This window comes from Candoia aspera, chromosome 1 (genome assembly GCF_035149785.1).
Source record: "Candoia aspera isolate rCanAsp1 chromosome 1, rCanAsp1.hap2, whole genome shotgun sequence".
Lineage (NCBI taxonomy): Eukaryota > Metazoa > Chordata > Lepidosauria > Squamata > Boidae > Candoia > Candoia aspera.
In genome coordinates, this window is record NC_086153.1 from 190,280,624 (window position 1) to 190,300,982 (window position 20,359).

The 20,359-nt window shown below is 40.1% G+C and overlaps 1 protein-coding gene across 2 annotated transcripts in view; it reads right to left on the reverse strand.

Annotated features, from left to right (window-relative positions):
• Nucleotides 1-19,721, reverse strand: part of MTX2 (metaxin 2) — a 62,852-nt gene extending 43,131 nt beyond the window's left edge. For both annotated transcript variants that reach the window (XM_063318140.1, XM_063318139.1), the window contains exon 1: nt 19,573-19,721. In XM_063318140.1, the coding sequence (XP_063174210.1) occupies nt 19,573-19,612 (40 nt within the window). In that variant the 5' untranslated portion in view covers nt 19,613-19,721. The remainder of the gene's footprint in view (nt 1-19,572) is intronic.
• Nucleotides 19,722-20,359: the final 638 nt, after the last annotated feature.

Here is a 20,359-nt window from a genome sequence, read left to right on the forward strand (position 1 = left end):
TTGCTGAAGTTGCCTACAACAACACTGTACATCAAAGCACTGGACAAGTTCCTTTTAAAACTGTCTTTGGCCGGGAGTTCGTTCTGATACCCGAACTCCCGCACCCACAATCACTGCCAGCCTCTCTCACTGACTGGGCTGAAACCCTACAAGACTCATGGCACAACATTCAACGAGCCCTTTCCCATGCCCAAACCACCTACAAGAAGCATGCAGATGCTAAACGTTCCCCCCAACCTGCGTTTACTGTGGGGGATAAGGTCTACCTATCCACAAAATTCATCAAATCATCACAACCCTTGAAAAAACTTGGTCCTAAATTTGTTGGTCCTTTCCCTATTATTGCACAAATTAACCCTGTAACTTTCAAACTTGATCTGCCCCACAATCTTAAACGTTTGCATCCTGTTTTTCATTGCAGCTTACTCAAGCCGTACCTGCCGTCGGACCGCTGGCATCCCCAACCGACCCCGCCACCTCCCATTATGATCGATAACCAACAACACTTTGAAGTCAAGGAAATCCTTGACTCACGCCGCCAGCGCTCCACTTTGCAGTATCTCATCCGTTGGTGCTTAACGCTTCTAGGTTCTTATGATCAGTCCACACTTCGAAAGGGTGGGAAGCCCCTTCCAATAAGTGATGCCAGGTTTCCAAGGCTGTTTTGACAGCAAACGCCTCTTTTTCCCACACATGCCACCACCTCTCTGTTTCTGTTACGATGTTAACAAGACATTGAAATGGTGAACATGACACCTCCCATTTATATTAAAGAAAAAAAGTTCATATAAACCTCCTAAACATCTCTGGGATAAAATGCGCTTGTTTGGAGAAAAAGTCCTTTACTACCCAAATGACTGTTTTTCATTGACTGGGTGGGAGGTCGACAATAAAATCCATGGATATGTCCTGCCATGGGTAGGCAGGGGTTGCCACAGGTTGCAGAAAGCCTTGAGGCTTGCCAGTTTTGCGCTTGATTGTGGCGCCCCCTAGAAGGCGGTTAAGCTTCTAGGGGGCGCCACAATCTACTGCGTGAGACGTGGAGGATTTCAAACAGATTCTTTCTGACTTTCACCAGAATTTTAAACAGATTTCTTCTAGCAAACTTTTATGCAAGATATCCAGGACATTGTGGAAAATATGAGATCTAAAATGTGCCATCCGGTTGGGGATGTGGTGGATGAAACTTGAGGAATTTAAGAGCGATAGATGGGTTTTTTAAAGACTGAGATTGGGATTTTTATCGAGATGCTGGATGAAGATTGGATAGTGGAGTTGGAGAAATCTAAGGGAGAGAGTGATCTGCAAGCCATAAGCAAAATCGATCTCCCAGTAGAATGCCATGAAAAGAACCTGGAATCTTTGAGGGGGGCAGTTGGGCTGCTTGATTCTTGCAAGAGGAAAGCTCTGTGCACGTTGTGGGGATTTGTAACTCCTCTGGTTTATTTTGAAGTGGGATAAGGGTTAAAGAATGTTCATCTGGTTTGCTTTAAGGATTTGATTAAAACTGTTTATCTGGTTTAAGGATTTGATTGATGTTATTCCCTTTTAAAGATATGGAATTACTGTTTTGAATTGTCTTTGTTTCTGGGTTTATTAAGATTGGGATTATTAAAATTGTACTATTAAGTATAATAGCAGACAACTTGCGTGCTTTTTAATTTCTTATAGTAGACAGAAATGTATAGAATAGTGGTAGGAAGGGAATCATTAAATATGTTTTATCTTTTGGAGGAGAGATGTTTAGGAGGTTTATATGAACTTTTTTTCTTTAATATAAATGGGAGGAGTAATTGTACTTAGTGATTTTTATTATGTGTTAAAGTAGAATGACTTACAGAAATAATGTGGTGTTTTGGTTTAATATAGAGTAAGAGATTATGGAAATTTTTGTATATCCTTGCTGTTAAAAGTAAGAAGCAGCATCTTTTTGTAAATTTGAACAAATTTTCTCTTGTGTCTCCATACGTTTTTAGTTTTTTTTTCCTTTCTTTGTAGTTTTTGTAGTTTTTATTCTTCTCTTGAAATCTAATAAAATTTACTATAATAGAATGAGCATAAAGATACATTAAAGAAGGAAGTTAAATCAGGGGCAATAAAGCATAAATATTTAGAAGAAATAAACTTTTTAAATTAATAAAATACAGAAAAGGAAGATAGTGAAAAATGGGGAAAAGAAAAAAAAGGGAAGAGAAAGAGAGACTGTTACTCTATGTGGAGACAAGAATGTTAGAAACTGCAGGAATAAATAATACATGTATTAGCGTTTTTAGATTGCATAATCTTTCCCCAATCCAACCAGATGCCCCCAATGTTAAATTACAATTCTCACCATTATAAGCTAAGGATGATGGGGTTGTAGTTAAATACATCTGGAGAGTCACTGAAACAAGCACTGGCACAACCAAGTTTAATTTAAAAAAAAACACACAAGCTATTGCATATTTTTAGTAAATAAAAACTATAATGTGTACATTAATGTGAATATTGTTTTGAAAGAGTGACTCAGAAATAAACAATGAAAAAGTGTGAAGGATCACATTCCAATTCTTAATACCTACACTAAGGGTAACAAATTCACACAAATGTTCAAGTAACAAAAGGACCTAAGAAAATACTGAAAGAGAATGTACCTGACAGCAAAAAAGTATCCCTTTTCAAAAATATGCCCAATCATTAAACTCTGATCTGTAGAGATATTTTTCTTTGCCAAAAAAGCTCCACTTAGGAGATGGATGGAAAGATCTAATATAGCAATGGAGAACCAGTCTACAAACTCTCGTTAAAAATCCCAGAAACTGCCATGTATCTCAACTGCCACACTCCTACTCTAAAATTTCCCTAACTGTAAGGAGCATTTTACCATGATAAAGCTTTTCTATGCTGCACACTTGTGACATCTGTAATGTGTAATTTGCCTCTCTGCAAATGGTCTATGGTGTGAGAAAGAAAAAGGAAGGGTGGAGAAGTAATACTTTAAGAATATCTAAAGAAAACTGGAGGTGAAATGGAAGAGTTTTTGTAGGAACTGTTCTGCAATTTATACAGACATGGAGAACTTCACAAAGCAAGGATGCCTATGTAAGCAAATAGGTAGCAAAGGCTTTGTTTGTTTGTTCATTTATCAACTTATATTCCACCTCAAGAGAAAGGTGTTAGGCTTATGCTGGTCTATAATGAAATAAAGATTTAAAAGTTGCTGGGGAGGGCAGAATGATGAAGATACTTTTGATGAAAAAACAGTCCTCTTTATAAACAACTGCAAACAACATTGTTTTTGCTATCTACCAGCCTTCTCACACTGGGTCTTTCCAGATTTGTGGAACTTCGACAGTTCCCATCATCTCCAACAGTCCAATCCCAAACATCTGGACAATATCAAGAGGGAGAATGCTGCTATATGCCAGTTTAAAGAGGAAACAAGGGAACCAGGATTCTCCTGATGAGAATTTGTCTCTATCTGATTTATTATTTACAGTATGAATATACAGGGTTGAACAAGGTATCAGTAATACCAATATTCTGCCAGCCTTGGGGTTCTTGCAGTTTGGCATGAGTGTCTGACTGGCCCACAAATGAACCTGTGCATAAAGAGAAATCAAAATACTGTTCAATATACATTAGTTACAGAAAGGAAGGATACAAAACTATTGTACTTAATCAAATGTTAATGATTTGCTAAACCTACTTCCCACAGCTAGTGCTTTTTACTACAATTCCAACAGCAAAAATTTATAATGCTGATTCTATGTATGACCTTGGAACCATAGTAACAAATGTGCTTGACAGTTTTGTAATTATATGACACTTTTTGCAGTGTACTAAAATTATTTTTGCACAGGGGCTGGATGGAACTGTAAGACACACAAAATGGTATGTTGCTGTCATTCAGTCGCTTCCAATTCTTTGTGACCTGTTCAGTATCGTGTCACAAGGATGTCAGGCTTTAGGATCAGGATATTATCAGAGCCCAGTTTGTATTTTTGCCCTGTGGTGACTATGGACTTTATTTTTAATTTTTTTTTACTTGGCATCTTTTATTATTTCTACTATTTTTATGTATGTTTCTGTTTTTATGCTTGTTCAACGGCCAGAGTTATTTAATTAAGATGGGCAGTCATATAAATTTGTTTAATAAATGTCTGTTAATGCTTTGAGTTCTCATAAGCTCAAACTTGGGTTATCAGTGGTAATACCTAACCATCTGTCCACTTGTCGACTGCCTTTGATCCTTTCAAGCATCACAGTCTTCTCCAATGACTCTTGCCTTTGCATTGTTTGTCCCAAATATTTAAGCTTCAGCTTTATTATTGGTACTTCCAGTGAACAGACTGGAATTTACTTCACATAGTATTGAATTACTTATTTTTCTTGCAATCCAAAGAATTCTCAAGAATCTTCTCCAGCACCACAATTAAATTCTGCTGGTCCAGCTTTCACATCCATATAACTGAAAAACCGTGGCCTTCAAAACGTATTTCTGTTGTATTCATGATCTGTTTGCACTTTAACATTTTGTCTAGAAAAACTATATATATAAAAAGACTGCTGCCTTTAATATAAAATACACTGAGAAGCTAACTATACCCAAGTGTCATAATGGAATACTTTTTGTCATTATAACATTATTTTAACATCAATGCATTAGTGCAGCCTAGACCTTTCCACCAAATGATATACAAGGTGATCAATAAAACAATATACAAAAAAATCAAAGCAAACGTAACACATATTTCTATACTGTTTAATATAAAGTGAGCTAATGTTAAGGAGTACTGAAACCTCAACATATCCACATAAATTGAGAAACCTGAAATGTCATTGTTAGTCCCTATGGACCTGCATGAATTCAGGATCTTGGTCCATGCTTCTGTAGGAAGACTAGGTTGGGAAAGATTGGTAGAGACAATACAGCACTAAGTGGGCCAGTAATCTGTGGCAATATAAGGCATTTTCCTATATTCCTAAGATGAAAGTTATGATTTTAGAAGTTTTTTATGGACAGTTTTAGATATCTGAAAATCAAGAGTCAGCAAGATAAATATCAATGAATTGCATTAATTTTTGTATTGTTCTAGCCAGAAAGATTACTTCGTTCTTCCTGAGTTTTGGGGATGGTGTTGCTATAAATGTAAACAAATCATACACACACAAAGTTCACCAGAACAGAAAAAGTATTATTCATATATTTCTGATCTAAATGCAATAACTCCAAATTAGTAAAATCAAGAGAGTGAGGGAACTATGAAGGATAAGGTTTCTCAACAAGAGAGCAGAAAAATAAGCACACAACATTTTTAATGTACAGCATGACTCTTGCCTTGAGAACAATAGGTGAAGGCATAATTTGTAGAATAATAGGCACTAATATTACACGCTGCTTTAGCTCTGTTATATTTCCAATCCATCAAGTTGATTAATGCTATAAGTCTCCTTCAAGTCAAGCTCGACTCCTGGTGACTTCATGGACACATCCATGCAGTTTTCTTATATTCTTCCAGAATGTTTTTGTTGACTTTCCAACCTAATGTATAGCCCTGGAATTTTCTGGTGGTTTCCCACACAGGTATTTATCAAACCCAATCCTGCTTAGCTTCCAAGCCCAGATAAGATCACACAACAAACATATCATTTGTTCAAGCCAAATTTATTCTTTGGTGGCTAGATGCTTTTGATCTATAAATGATGTTTGTCCATAATACTTAAGCCACACTAAAACAGGGTGGAGATAAAATCAAGTATATAGCTCATGAGTTAAAACAAAATCTGCCTTGGGTCTGAATCCTGCAGGAGAAATCACTGGAAAGAATCACACTATTTTTTAGTTCTAGTCTTATTTAACAAATAGAAGTGCCCCATCCCAGTATTTGCATTCTCCAGATTATATCAAAGTATCTTAATATGATTTCCATTTAGCTCACTTCTCCATCTCTTCTTTCCCTGCAAAAATATTTTCTCTTTCCTTCAGCTGAAGAATGGTGAGAGACAAATATTAGTCATCTTCTCAAAACATTAAGAGAAGCTTCCTAGTATTTCTTCGCAGTCCAGATCATTTACCTATAGCTAACCTAATAAAAATATGTGGTTGGCTCACTTGGCCAGTGCCCATTAAGGAACATTAGCTTGTCATTCTAACCCAATGAAATTTCTTACACCAAAATCCCACAACAAACAGATAGGAATACAGCCCTCAGGCTGCATAATAAATAGTGCCAACTTGAATTGTTAAAAAAATATGCAACTTGATGTGATGAAAGATAGGAATTATATGAACCTATACTAAAATGTCTTTGTGTGAAAGGTCCCCTGTGCAAGCACCGAGTCATGTCTGACCCTTTGGGGGGACACTGCTTTCACGATGTTCTCTTGGCAGACTATAGCGGGGTGGTTTGCCATTGCCTTCCCCAGTTGTCACCTTCCCCAGCAAGCTGGGTACTCATTTTACCGACCTCGGAAGGATGGAAAGCTGAGTCGACCTGAGCTGGCTACCCAAGAATCCAGCTTCCCCTGGGATCAAACTTGGATCATAGGCAGAGTTTCAGATGCAATACTGCTGCCTACCACTCTGTGCCACACGAGGCTATATAAACTGTCTTTAGTTACCCTATAATCTGGTTACCCTATAATCTGGTCAATTATATTTGTTCCAACTCTGTTATAATGTTTTAAAAGAGATTGCTTTAAAAAGGATAATGCTATTGCAAGAGCAACCAAAACACTTCTATCAATTCCCACAACTAATCACTTTCAGTGTCATTATTAAGGATGATAAATACCTCATACAACAATTCAAGAGCCCGCCCTCTTTTTATCTCTATAATTTTCTCAATTTAAAAAATGCTCTCTGATTTTAAAAGCAAATCAACACATAGGCTGAGCTTTGCATGAATCAAGTAAATATGTTTTTTTGCTAGTTAATCATTCCCCCACCCTCTGTTGATATAGATAATAAAACTGCACATCTAAAGTTCAGACCAGCTAAGACATAGATAGGCAACCCTTAGTCTGTACCTGGCCTCCTCCTCAATCTACAACTCACGTTGCAACTGCCATGGAAATTGTGACATGGCTTATTGCCAAAATCTGGTAGCAAGCTCATTTCACTAAGGGTTAATACTGTAACGCTATTTAGCATGCTGAAAGCATAATGTTAGGAACAGTGGTGTGAATAAGATGTTTCAAACTGGTCCCAGCTTTTTCACATGGCCCTGCCCTCTTTGGAGGAAGGCTCCAACTACGTCACTCAAAGGATGTACAGCCGAACCCCAGGTCCTTGTGCCTATGAGTACCTTAATGGATAACTAGTTGTATGAAATGGTCTAACACTTCAGTAAATCTTATCAGTGTGCAATTCATGACATTTGCCAAAAAGCCTATGAATGTCAGAGTTTCTGCCTACTGAAAAATATTCAGAACATCAATGGGTTCATGCTCTGTAATAAAGTAAACAAGAATTAGATTATTTCACTTCTCCTATATAATACCAGTGAAAATTCTAGAAAACGTTCTATAAAATACTAGAATATTTCTAGAAAATTCTCAAAAATACTTGAAAAATAAAAATCCAATTTCAATCTCTTGTATAATACCAGTGAAAATTCTAGGAAAAAAATAGGAAAAAATTCTAGAAAATTCTCAAAAATATTTGGAAAATAAAAATCTGATTTCCTAAACAGATGTACTAATCAGTAATATAGATTAATTTTAAAAATGTACTTCCAGCAGCATACAGATACAGGACTCTGCAGATAGTTTGACTATTATTTTAAAATAACTAAATATAAAATCTTTATTACTTCAACAAGCCTGCAACCAGTCTGATGCTTCAGTTTAAAAAATCTCCCATCCATTAGGAATGATCAATAAAGAATGCACAAATACATCCCTTTATGAATTAGCTGCCTCACTTTCATCCAACATAAATACCTATATGAAGACACAATCAATTTCAAAATGTACTTAGACCCTTTCATAAAACTGACCTTATATTATTCATAAAAAGGGTCAGGAAAACAAGCTCATTGAGTCAGTACTTCAATGGATCTTCAAAAATCATAATAAAGAATCCCAAATGTTTGTTTTAAAGCATCATTTCAGGGTACAAAATTATATAGACATCCATAATCTCTCTTTATATTAATTGAAGTTGCAATCCTATGCATACTTGCTAAGAAAGAAGTCAACTGAAGTAAAATATACTTGCTTAGGACTACACAGTTAATCAGGTACAACTCTAATTGCAAATTCTAGTTAAAACCCCAAATGATTGTTCCAGAGATAGAATGAAGCTTACATTCATGGAAGTGCTATTCAGTTATACAGTAAGTACATTCATATTTAAGAAATGATTCCAAGGGGGAATCAAGCTGAATACTGTCTTCCTGAAAATTTTGATTATGCTTCAGAGAGTATGCCAAAATCTGCTCCTCACTGAAACAGATGATTGTGTACATCTCTAACAGAAATAATAAACAGGTAGTTTAGATTTAAGGTGATGGGAATTATAATCTGAAACATCTGAAACAGCGAGCTGTTTATCCTGATCTTCTCAAATCATGGAAAAGTTCTCTTACAAGATTTTGTATTACAATACTCCAAAAATAAAAAGTGTGTTATCTACCCTGATCTACCTTCTATCATACAGATGATAGAGAAGTATTGGGAACTCTTCTGAGATTCCACATCATGATGCTATAAAATAGACATATGTGAGAGAGAAGAAATAGGAAACAAGCAAATTAATTACAGATTAAGGCTTTCTTCTTGAGGATTCTTTAAAATTTGCTGTGAACTAGCTTTTTCCTGAAACTGCAATCTATAGGAAATCATTCCATCTAGCTAAACAATATAGACTTATAAATATAGTAAAGGAAAAACTAGAAACATGTTTGAACTTTAGTTCCCTGAGTACAGACTTTGACATAACAGTTGACAATAGTAGCAGTTGCAATCCCAGGTCTGCTGGGGCTGCTAAGTTGCATTATTAGCCAGGTGTCTTGTCATCTATCTGACAAAAATGCTGCGGCAAATCATTCTTAGATTATTTCACTAGTTAGAGTAACTTTCTTTGTTCCACTCACCAAAAATATCTAGTGTCTTGCTCATACATGTCTGATAATAAAATTCTAAAATTAGAGTACACGTTAATATATTGATATATTATTTGATGAACTAATTTAAAACATATACACACATACACACACATACACTGAAGTACACATTAGAGAGGCACTCTTTAACTCTGGACCTGAATCTTGGCATATAGTTCCCCTCCAAATTTTCTAACTTCTACTTAAAATTGGGCTATTCAACTGTATCTGAAGAAATATATCACTCAATGAACATTCCAATCTGGGATAAGTTACTGTATATGCACTCTCTCTCTCTTACACATTCCATTTTCTTGAAGAAAAGAAGTATGTATTTGCATCTAAACACTTTCCATAGTGCTTTTGCAATACACCAGTGTACTACTTTACTTTAACGTATGCACATATTTGTTATCCTGTTTTCCTTGTTAGTTAGAAGAGCGCTCTTGAAAAGATTTAGGTTTGCCTACAAAGAACTTTGTGCTGCATTCTGCATATTTATTATACAGTAAGAACAATCATGGTTCAACCTACTAGATCAAAATGCACACTTTTGTACTGACTGGAGATGAACTTCAGGGTATTGTTATATGCCATAAAAGAGCTTTCTAAATAAGCAAGTGGTGAATGTCTGCTTCTCAGAGTAGCCTTTTCTCCCAGTACTATAGTGTAAGATTATAAAGGTGATCTCTCAATTTTGGTGAATAAATGTTTTCCACCCAATATCCATAGAATGAATCTTTCATTCACACTTAGGAAAATTCTTTCTTCAGACTCACTAATCTATCATTTTTGCAACCACTTTTCTGTTCCAACATCATCAGTTGATATTTAAGTTGCTGCTATAGGAAAGATTAAACCTTGATACCATCTGAAAACCAAGATGTTAACTTTCAAGCGGTATAAGAAATTCATTTCCTTATCCTGAGAGCTCATTTGTGATACCTATACGATAAATCACTATAAATCCTCATATTTGTCTATGGAAGAATAGGCTGTACTGGATTTCTCCCTAAAATAAATTTTGAGTACTGCCATGTATGACAACCAGTTTGAAGTATGGTTATCATTTATAGCATTAAAGGGGGGGAAAAACTGTTTTCTTAGCATGAGGAGCTACGTCGAGCAGATCCATCACAACTTAAATCAGTAAGATTTTGCAGAGTAAAATGCAAGCAAATGATTTCTTCATTATTTGGTAAACATCATCACGAAAAGCCTCTTAACGCTTCATAAATGATTTGGTCATCATTCTATATTTAATCATTAGTGCATTAGAGCAACAGACTATGCTCAGCATGTTCAGACAAATGCAACTTACCAAGTAAAAGGGGCAACATTTTAGAAAATCAACATTTACTGTACTGCAGATAAACAAGGATAGAAAGCAAAACAAGCCATTATGTCTGGCACAGACTACATCCTTTCTCTAGAGAGAAAAGGCATTTTTAAAGAGTCGACATCCCAACAAGTCATGACCCACTTTGGGGCCAAGAAAAATCTTCCTTTTCTTTAAGTATAACAAAGAACTATACCTAAACATAATTTTGGGTCGGCTCAGGGAGTTGGGGGTGGGCGGCGTGGTCTTGCGCTGGTTCACCTCCTTCCTCCAGGGCCGGTCCCAATTGGTTTGATCAGGAGCGAGAGATCCGGCCCGCGACCCCTCCGTTGTGGGGTGCCGCAGGGTTCGGTTCTCTCTCTGCTCCTTTTTAACATCTACATGAAACTGCTGGGTGAGATCATCCATCACCATGGGAGGAGGTATCATAAATATGCTGATGATATTCAATTATATTTCTCCACAACTAGGGCAGGGCCACAACTAAGGGGAGGCAAGCAGGGCATGTGCCTGGGCACCGTGCTGGGCGGGCATCAAAATGAGTGTGGGGGGGTGTCAAAATGGGTGTAGAATCCATGATTGCCCTGGGTGACACAAACTCTAGTTGCAGGTCTGCCCGGGGGACTTAAGTGATACTGCGGCCACCTTCCCTCAGTGCCTGGGGGCTGTGGGGGGTCTGGATAGGGAACAACAGGCTTCAGCTGAACCCTGGTAAGACGGAGTGGCTGTGGGTTGGGGGCTCCTCAGCATCCGGGAATTTGCCATCTTTGGTTCTGGATGGGGCCGCACCGCCCCAGACAGATCCGGTGCAGAACCTGGCAGTTCTCCTGGACTCACAACTCCTGCTCAAAGAGCAGGTGGCAGCTGTGGCCTGGGGAGCTTTGCACAACTTCATGGATCAGAAGGCCCTACAATCAGTCACTCATGCCCTAGTCATCTCCAATCTAGACTACTGCAATGCGGTCTACACGGGGCTACCCTTGAAGAGTATCCGGAAGCTACAGCTGATGCAGAATGCGGCCACGCAAGCAGTTTTAGGAATCCCAAAGACAGCCCATATAACACCTTTGCTGCGCGAGCTGCATTGGGTGCCAGTCTGCTTCCAGGTCCAATTCAAGGTGTTGGTTATTACCTTTAAAGCCCTTCATGGCATGGGTCCAGGTTACCTGAGGGACCGCCTCACCCCCATTACATTGACCCACCCTGTCAGGCAAAGAGGGCATGTTACAGACCCTGTCCAAGAGAGACTGTCGACTGGCAAGGTCCAGGAAGAGGACCTTCTTTGCCGTGGCCCCTGCCCTCTGGAATAAGTAACTCGCAGAGGTGAGGCAGGCCCCCACTCTCCTGCCTTCTGAAAGGGGGTTAAAACTTGGTTGTGCCACCTCACTTGGGGTGGGAGGGGGGATAGTCAATCATGGGGGTGGTTGGCATCTTGACATGGCCAATGATGACACTGTTATTCCACCATCTTGGACTTTATATTTTATATTTTATATTTCTTATATTTATGTGTATTTATATTTTAGAATGTATTTGTTTAATGATATTTTAATATTTTATGTCTAATTTTACTTGTAAACCGCCCAGAGTCGTTGCAATATGAGATGGGCAGTAAAGAAATATGATAAATACCCTAGAGCAGTTTAACTGCACATGCAGTGAAGATCAATATTTTATTGCTGCCATCTCACCACAGCAGTTATAGTTAATTGGAACTGCATGACAGAGTGATTGTTTTCTTGAACAGGATCTTCTATCACTAGCCAATCAAATTTCATTTTTATTTCTGATATTAAAAGTTCCACATTTATGACCATGTGTGAGGGAGTGAAGTTGGAAAAAGTAGCTGCAGCCAGGCAGAACTGCTTCTCACCCCATTTCCCTCATATTCACATTCATTAAGTCACAACTTTACTCACGTGCATCCAAGCCGAAGTTCCAGCTGGCTGTGATAATTGAGCCACACCCTGGTATTTTCAAGGATGTACGCTTGTCCAGAGGCAGCCTCACCCCACCCAGGCCCTTAGCTTACAAAAGCAAATGCTAAGACAGAGCCTGTGAGGGTGTGGAGGAGAAAAGGAGATAAGCGGACAGCATGCAGACGGGGAAGCGGAGGCAACGTCTGGAGATCGGCAGCTATTGCAAGCAGGCAAGGGGACTATCAGTCAACTGCCAGGACCACAAGCTACGGTGAGCAGCATATCCTGGTGGGACTCCTGCCTGGAGCTTTGCCAGGAGCTCAGTAGCAACTGGAAGAGGAACAGCCACACTGAGGCAGCACCTCAACCCAACTAGTGTAAGAACTTCTGGAAGGAGGCAAAGGTTGTATGCCACTTTGCAGACTTTGAGACTTTTGCTTGAACTAAGTATTAAAGAACTGAGTATTAAAGACACAGTTACATGGCAACATTACCCTGCAAGTGCTAGAAGGGTGGAGAGCAAGTCTGTGGCTGGGGAAAGTGTGTGCTGTAATAAAGCATTGTGTACAGATTTGCTATGCTGTGGTATGTCCAGTCCTTGGAAAGCAAAGAACCCTCACACCGCACTACTATGCATCTAAGATACAGAGGGTGATATTAAGAAAATAGAGGAACGGGAAATACATTCATTATTATTTTAAGAGGTGAATGTGTGGACAACAAATAACACCTCATTGGGTTAGCCTGATGAATGCATTAACTTAATATACAAGTAGTCCTCACTTACCGACTGCCTTGTTTAGTGACTGTCTGAAGTTATGATGGTGTAAAAAAAAAGAAAAGTCTTGTGACCAATCCTCACATTTATGACTGTGTCCCACGGTTATATGATCACCATTTGCATGCTTCCCAACTGGCTTGCGACAAGCAGAGTTAAATCGTAAAGGAAGTAAAAGTAAAACCAGGTTACCTGAGGGACCGCCTCTTCCCCGTATCATCAGCCCATCCCACCCACTCATGCAGAGAGGGCATGCTGCGGACACTGTCAATAAGAGAATTCCATCTGGCGGGGTCCAGGAGGCGGGGCTTCTCGGCAGTAGCGCCCGCCCTTTGGAACATCTTGCCCCCGGAGGTAAGATTAGCCCCATCGCTTTTAGCCTTCCGGAGGAAGTTGAAGACCTGGCTCTGCCACCGGGCTTGGGGCAGGGAGGAGAATTGACATACTCGGGGTTGGCTGGTGCCTTGAAGTGCCCCTCCTACATGATGGTCGAAGAGATCATAGCCATCTGGATTTTATGAGCTGGGGTAGTTAAGAAATTGTTTTGGTTTTTAATGGGATTTTATTGGAATTTTACTGTGTTTTTATTTGAGTTTTTCTTGTATATTTATTCTGTGTTGTAAACCGCCCAGAGTCCCTCCGGTCGGAGATGGGCGGTGACAAATTTGATAAATAAATAAATAAATCCGTAAGTGGAAGTGAAATTGTAAGTTGCAGTCAGGTGATGCTTTGCTTAATGACCATGGTGACTCACTTAAAAACCAAATGGGAAGTGATGTTGTAAATCTGTCACGGTCACATGATTTTCCACTTCACAAAAGGGATGCTTAGCAACAGAGTTGCCAATCCTAATTGTGGTTGCTAAGTGAAGACTACCTGTATACCATAATCTATGCGGTACAGATGCAGGATTATTGGATATCCAAATCTTTCATATGTGCATCCTGTTTTTCTCCAGGACAATGTATAAGGGATTAGCTAATCTTTGCCTTTTACTCTCTACATCAAACTATGAGGTAGATTATATTAAGAGGGAGTAATTAACACAATGCTACCCCATGTGATTCATGGCTGAGGCCTTCAACTATGATGCTCTTATCCCAAGCATAATATTGCAAACTTGTTCTTTTACTTGAAAGGCACTAACTTCCAAAATAATAGATCAGGGGGAACTAAACTGGTGCCTTCTAAATGCTTTGGATTTCAATTCCCATGAGGTCCTGCCAACATGGTCATAGTTAAAATACGTGAATTGCAATAAAATATCTGAAGAGCATTTGTTTGCTAGTGCATTTCTAAATCACAATGAATTATCTGAAGCTTTATTCATAGCATAGTCGTCTTGCCAGTAACAGTAACAGTAATACATTCTACATTTGCCTTATAATCCAGGAAGATATATTCCATAATATGCAAATTAAACTATTTTCTATACAGCATGTAGAGTATATCAGCTATGAATCTAGGGTTACTATTTGGTTGTTACATTTAAGGACTCAAAACAACTTAGATCATTAATCAGATCATAAGCAGTCTGGGAGATTTGAGAAGTCAAAAATTTATTGGTATGAAAAAGAAATGAACGAGCTCTCTTACAGACTGGAATACATGATGCCATGTACAGCTCATTAAAAATAGAATGGTGGATGAGAGATAAAGTTTAAAACAGGTCCTATACTAAAAGTTTTCTTGTTCTACAAACCAGTCCCTAACTGTGTAATTGCTGAAATCAAAGAAAGGATGCAAATCTCAACATTAATTTACTTATCATTTTAGCTGAAAGTTTGCTAACTGTATTAACACCTTAAAGATAGTTTGGAAGTCATTTTGAGATTGAAGAACATAATAAAGACATAAAGACAATACATTTCAGATTAATACTTTTCAGCTTAAAGAGAAGACCTCAGAAGTTTCTGCTTCTTGGTTCCTTGCACAAATAGCTAGAACTACCTTAACTGTCTCTCCAATGTTGCCAAATTATAAAGACTGAGAAGATATTAGCAACCTTTCTGATACCTACGCAAATCTTTTAAAAATTAACATAAAAAAAAGTTCAGATGGTGTATGTGTAGAGAGGTATGTAGTTGTTTGGGGGGGGTTGTTTTTTTAAGAGTTTCCAGATGGAGTGCCATGATATCCATAGGCTTACATTGCTAATCTCTGGACTAAGAAGTATTGCAACTGAAAACAATGCTTAGGATAGGCACATCAACCATACACCACATCAAGGGGACAAATTCTGCTGAAAGGTGAGAACACAGTAACCAAGAGAATTTCTAAAATTGATATGCCTGCAAATCATTTATCCTTTAATGCTGAGGGTCCCATGGGGTTTTATTATTTCCAACACAACTTTGAAAATAAATTATATAAAGGAGCTCAAGACTCTGTCCATCTGTTTATCAGTCTGTTTATCAATAGGATAACTCTCTAAAATTCAATGCGGCCAAATATAGCATGCAGACAGAAGCCAGCAAAAGAAAGGCAGAGTCTGAATATGAGTGGGGTCAGTCCAAAGGCTGCAAAGAAAAAAATAATTCCCCCATGTGAGAGGCAGTTAAACAAGTGGCTCAGAATGCTTCCAAGGGCTCTGTTCTAAACACCATTCCCTTCCCTTCCTGGTCACCTGAGGGGGTGCAAAGAATTCCAGAAGCCATGTTCTGCATGCTTTCCCTAACTTGGGCTTCTTTTAAAACTGGAATGTTGATAAGCTACTATATTAAAAAACAGTAACTAATACCATTTTTATCTCTAAGTAGTACCTCAATGTCCTATATAGGAGTCTTAGAAAAGAAATGTAATAAGCGGTAAGCTAGATGAAGAAAGAGGGTCCAGGAAAACAAGGGAGAGCAATAGGGTTGTTTTACCTATAATATATCTGAGCTTTATCTTTGAGGTATGTGACCAACAGCTAACCTGTTTTGGTGTGTTTGTGATTTGCCTAGGATTATGGAAAATAATTCAACTTCAAAATGTCCCACTCGGAACTCTTAACACTACTGTACTTTCCACTGTGTTCCATTTTAAGCAATGCCCCATTTCCTATTTAATCCCATCTGTTTAAAAGGTGCACAGAAGAGAGATCAGGACCTACTAGCATCTACTTGAAACAGGTAAGTAAGGGTTTCCAACCCTGAATATGCAGATCATCTCAAAAATGTAATTCACAGAATTTACAAAATCACTGGCTGCACCCTAGAAGATGCCATTTTGCATTGCCTCCATGCCTCTTTTGCACATGGATAGGATTGGTGGATCTAATAAAGAATAGAGGGACAACACCAAAATCAGATTGACTACATCCTTTGCAGTCAAAGGTGGCGGTCATCTATACAGTCGGTAAAAACAAGACCTGGAGCTGACTGTAGTTCTGATCACGAACTTCTTCTTGCACAATTTAGGATCAGACTAAAGAGATTAGGGAAGAGCCACAGATCAGCTAGATATGAGCTCACTAATATCCCTCAAGAATATGCAGTGGAGGTAAAGAATCGATTTAAGGGACTGGACTTAGTAGATAGGGTCCCGGAAGAACTATGGACAGAAGTTCGCAACATTGTTCAGGAGGCGGCAACAAAATACATCCCAAAGAAAGAGAAAACCAAGAAGGCAAAGTGGCTGTCTGCTGAGACACTAGAAGTAGCCCAAGAAAGAAGGAAAGCAAAAGGCAACAGTGATAGGGGGAGATATGCCCAATTAAATGCAAAATTCCAGAGGTTAGCCAGAAGAGATAAGGAATTATTTTTAAACAAGCAATGTGCGGAAGTGGAAGAAGACAATAGAATAGGAAGGACAAGAGACCTCTTCCAGAACATTAGAAACATTGGAGGTAAATTCCAGGCAAAAATGGGTATGATCAAAAACAAAGATGGCAAGGACCTAACAGAAGAAGAAGAGATCAAGAAAAGGTGGCAAGAATATACGGAAGATCTGAATAGGAAGGATAACAATATTGGGGATAGCTTTGACAGTGTGGTCAGTGAGCTAGAGCCAGACATCCTGAAGAGTGAGGTTGAATGGGCCTTAAGAAGCATTGCTAATAACAAGGCAGCAGGAGACGACGGCATCCCAGCTGAACTGTTCAAAATCTTGCGAGATGATGCTGTCAAGGTAATGCATGCTATATGCCAGCAAATTTGGAAAACACAGGAATGGCCATCAGATTGGAAAAAATCAACTTACATCCCCATACCAAAAAAGGGAAACACTAAAGAATGTTCAAACTATCGAACAGTGGCACTCATTTCACATGCCAGTAAGGTAATGCTCAAGATCCTGCAAGGTAGACTTCAGCAATTCATGGAGTGAGAATTGCCAGATGTACAAGCTGGGTTTAGAAAAGGCAGAGGAACTAGGGACCAAATTGCCAATATCCGCTGGATAATGGAAAAAGCCAGGGAGTTTCAGAAAAACATCTATTTCTGTTTTATTGACTATTCTAAAGCCTTTGACTGTGTGGACCATAACAAATTGTGGCAAGTTCTTAGCGGTATGGGGATACCAAGTCATCTTGTCTGCCTCCTGAAGAATCTGTATAACGACCAAGTAGCAACAGTAAGAACAGACCACGGAAAAACGGACTGGTTTAAGATTGGGAAAGGAGTACGGCAGGGCTGTATACTCTCACCCTACCTATTCAACTTGTACGCAGAACACATCATGCGACAAGCTGGGCTTGAGGAATCCAAGGCTGGAGTTAAAATCGCTGGAAGAAACATTAACAATCTCAGATATGCAGATGATACCACTTTGATGGCTGAAAGCAAAGAGGAACTGAGGAGCCTTATGATGAAGGTGAAAGAAGAAAGTGCAAAAGCTGGCTTGAAACTAAACCTCAAAAAAACCAAGATTATGGCAACCAGCTTGATCGATAACTGGCAAATAGAGGGAGAAAATGTAGAAACAGTGAAAGACTTTGTATTTCTAGGTGCGAAGATTACTGCAGATGCTGACTGCAGTCAGGAAATCAGAAGACGCTTAATCCTTGGGAGAAGAGCAATGACAAATCTCGATAAAATAGTTAAGAGCAGAGACATCACACTGACAACAAAGGTCCGCATTGTTAAAGCAATGGTGTTCCCCGTAGTAACATATGGCTGCGAGAGCATAAGGAAGGCTGAGAGAAGGAAGATCGATGCTTTTGAACTGTGGTGTTGGAGGAAAATTCTGAGAGTGCCTTGGACTGCAAGAAGATCAAACCAGTCCATCCTCCAGGAAATAAAGCCAGACTGCTCACTTGAGGGAATGATATTAAAGGCAAAACTGAAATACTTTGGCCACATAATGAGAAGACAAGACAGCCTGGAGAAGATGCTGATGCTAGGGAGAGTGGAAGGCAAAAGGAAGAGGGGCCGACCAAGGGCAAGATGGATGGATGATATTCTAGAGGTGACGGACTCGTCCCTGGGGGAGCTGGGGGTGTTGACGACCGACAGGAAGCTCTGGCGTGGGCTGGTCCATGAAGTCACAAAGAGTCGGAAGCGACTGAATGAATAAACAACAAGGATTGGTGGATCTAATAAAGAATAGAGGGGATCCCACGAGCCTGAAATACACACAAAACTGAAATGGGTGATTCAAATGCAACACTGAAGATACCTCTTCATGTTGCATGTTCATGATACCAACAATACTATTACAACTATTGAATCATGAGAACCTCCATGGACTCAGCAACTGCAAAATGCATGACAGCAAAAACAGTCAGGATAAGCCATTACGCCTGCCTTTATTCCTGTGGCTGGGTTAAATTAGGGCAGCTAGTAAGAAAGCACCTAGGGCCATCACAGGCAGCAGAGTGATAACAGTACAACTTCTTGACAAAGCTGGGGCCTTCAGAGCTGTAGGTCATTATTATTAGATTTTTTTATCCCACCTCTTTTATAAAATAGTCAAGATAGCAAACATGCCTAATGCTCCCTCCTCCTATTTTCCACACAGCAACCCTGTGAGGTGGGTTGGGCTAAGAAAGAGGACTGGCCCAAAGTCACCCAGCAGGCTTTCTTGCCTAAGGGAGGCCTACAACTCACAGCCTCCTGCTTTCTAGGCCAGCACCTTCACTTCTACACCATGCTGACTAAGAAATCTAGGAGCTGAGCTCCAACACCTCTGGGGTTAGCAGGGTAGGCAAGCAGGCAACCCTCTTCCACTAATACTACTGACAGGCCTCCATCCGGAAGTGGGGGGGTCCAAAATGCAAACGCGAAGTGGGGCAACGCGGCCGCCTTCAAGAATACGACCTTTCCGGCCCAGAAGAGAGTTCCACTTTCCCTGGGCAGCCCCAGCCTCATCGCCACCAACTTCCAGGCAACTCTCCAAAGGCCGGGCGCCTCTCCTTCTTCGGAGGGCGCGAGGTAGAGCCCAGACCAAGCTCTACCACGGCAAGGCTGCCTGCAGCCGTTCCCCTCCCGCTCTCGCCCTCCATTCCCGCCGCTGCTTCCCCCTCACCTGCTATCTGAGTCACGAAGGCTTCCGCCACCAATGACATCCTTCTGACGGCAGAAGAGTCCCTCCGGGCCGCCCTTTCCCTCCCGCGCTCAGGTCTCCGGGCCGCGTCAAAAGCGGCCCAAGGTTAAGGGCACCAACCAGAAAACGGAGGCTGCGCCGATCAGGCTGCGGGAGAAGTGCATCCGGGGCCTGCTCCGCCCCTCGGTGCAGCTGGCCGCGAGAAGGAGAAAGCGCCTACTTGCAAGAGTGAAGGGAAAGCTGCGCTTCCCGCCTGCTCGCAGGATCAGCTGCGGGTCTGAGTCCGAAAGCGGCCGCGGTCCCAATTCCCCCCTTACTCGCACCCGGGTATGTTAGATTCGCCAACGCTTCGTGCATTGGGGGTAGTGGACTCTAGTCCGCCGAAGCCGAAACCCCTGATGGACTCGTTAGTCGCAAAATGTGTTCGTTCGGTTTTGCCTTCTTTTCCCCCTGGAATTTTTGACGAAGGGCTGAAGGTGGGGAGTAAGCACCGGCCTACCGCCGTCTGTAATATCCCAAGATAAAAACTCCCGGAAAGCTGACTGCCCCAACCTCAGATGCATTCAGGCACCGGCATTTCCTAATCAGTATGGATGATGATGTGTACGTGGAGCCTGGGGGTAGCCGTGAAGTTCCCTTAGAAATGATAGCTTTATGATTTTCATTCAAGGTAGTAAAACCAATTAGTAATTAGCCAGATAATTACACAGCAGTGGTACCTAATCAGTTTAATTTGGTTTGTGAGAATAGTTATTATTTTTTTCTAGCA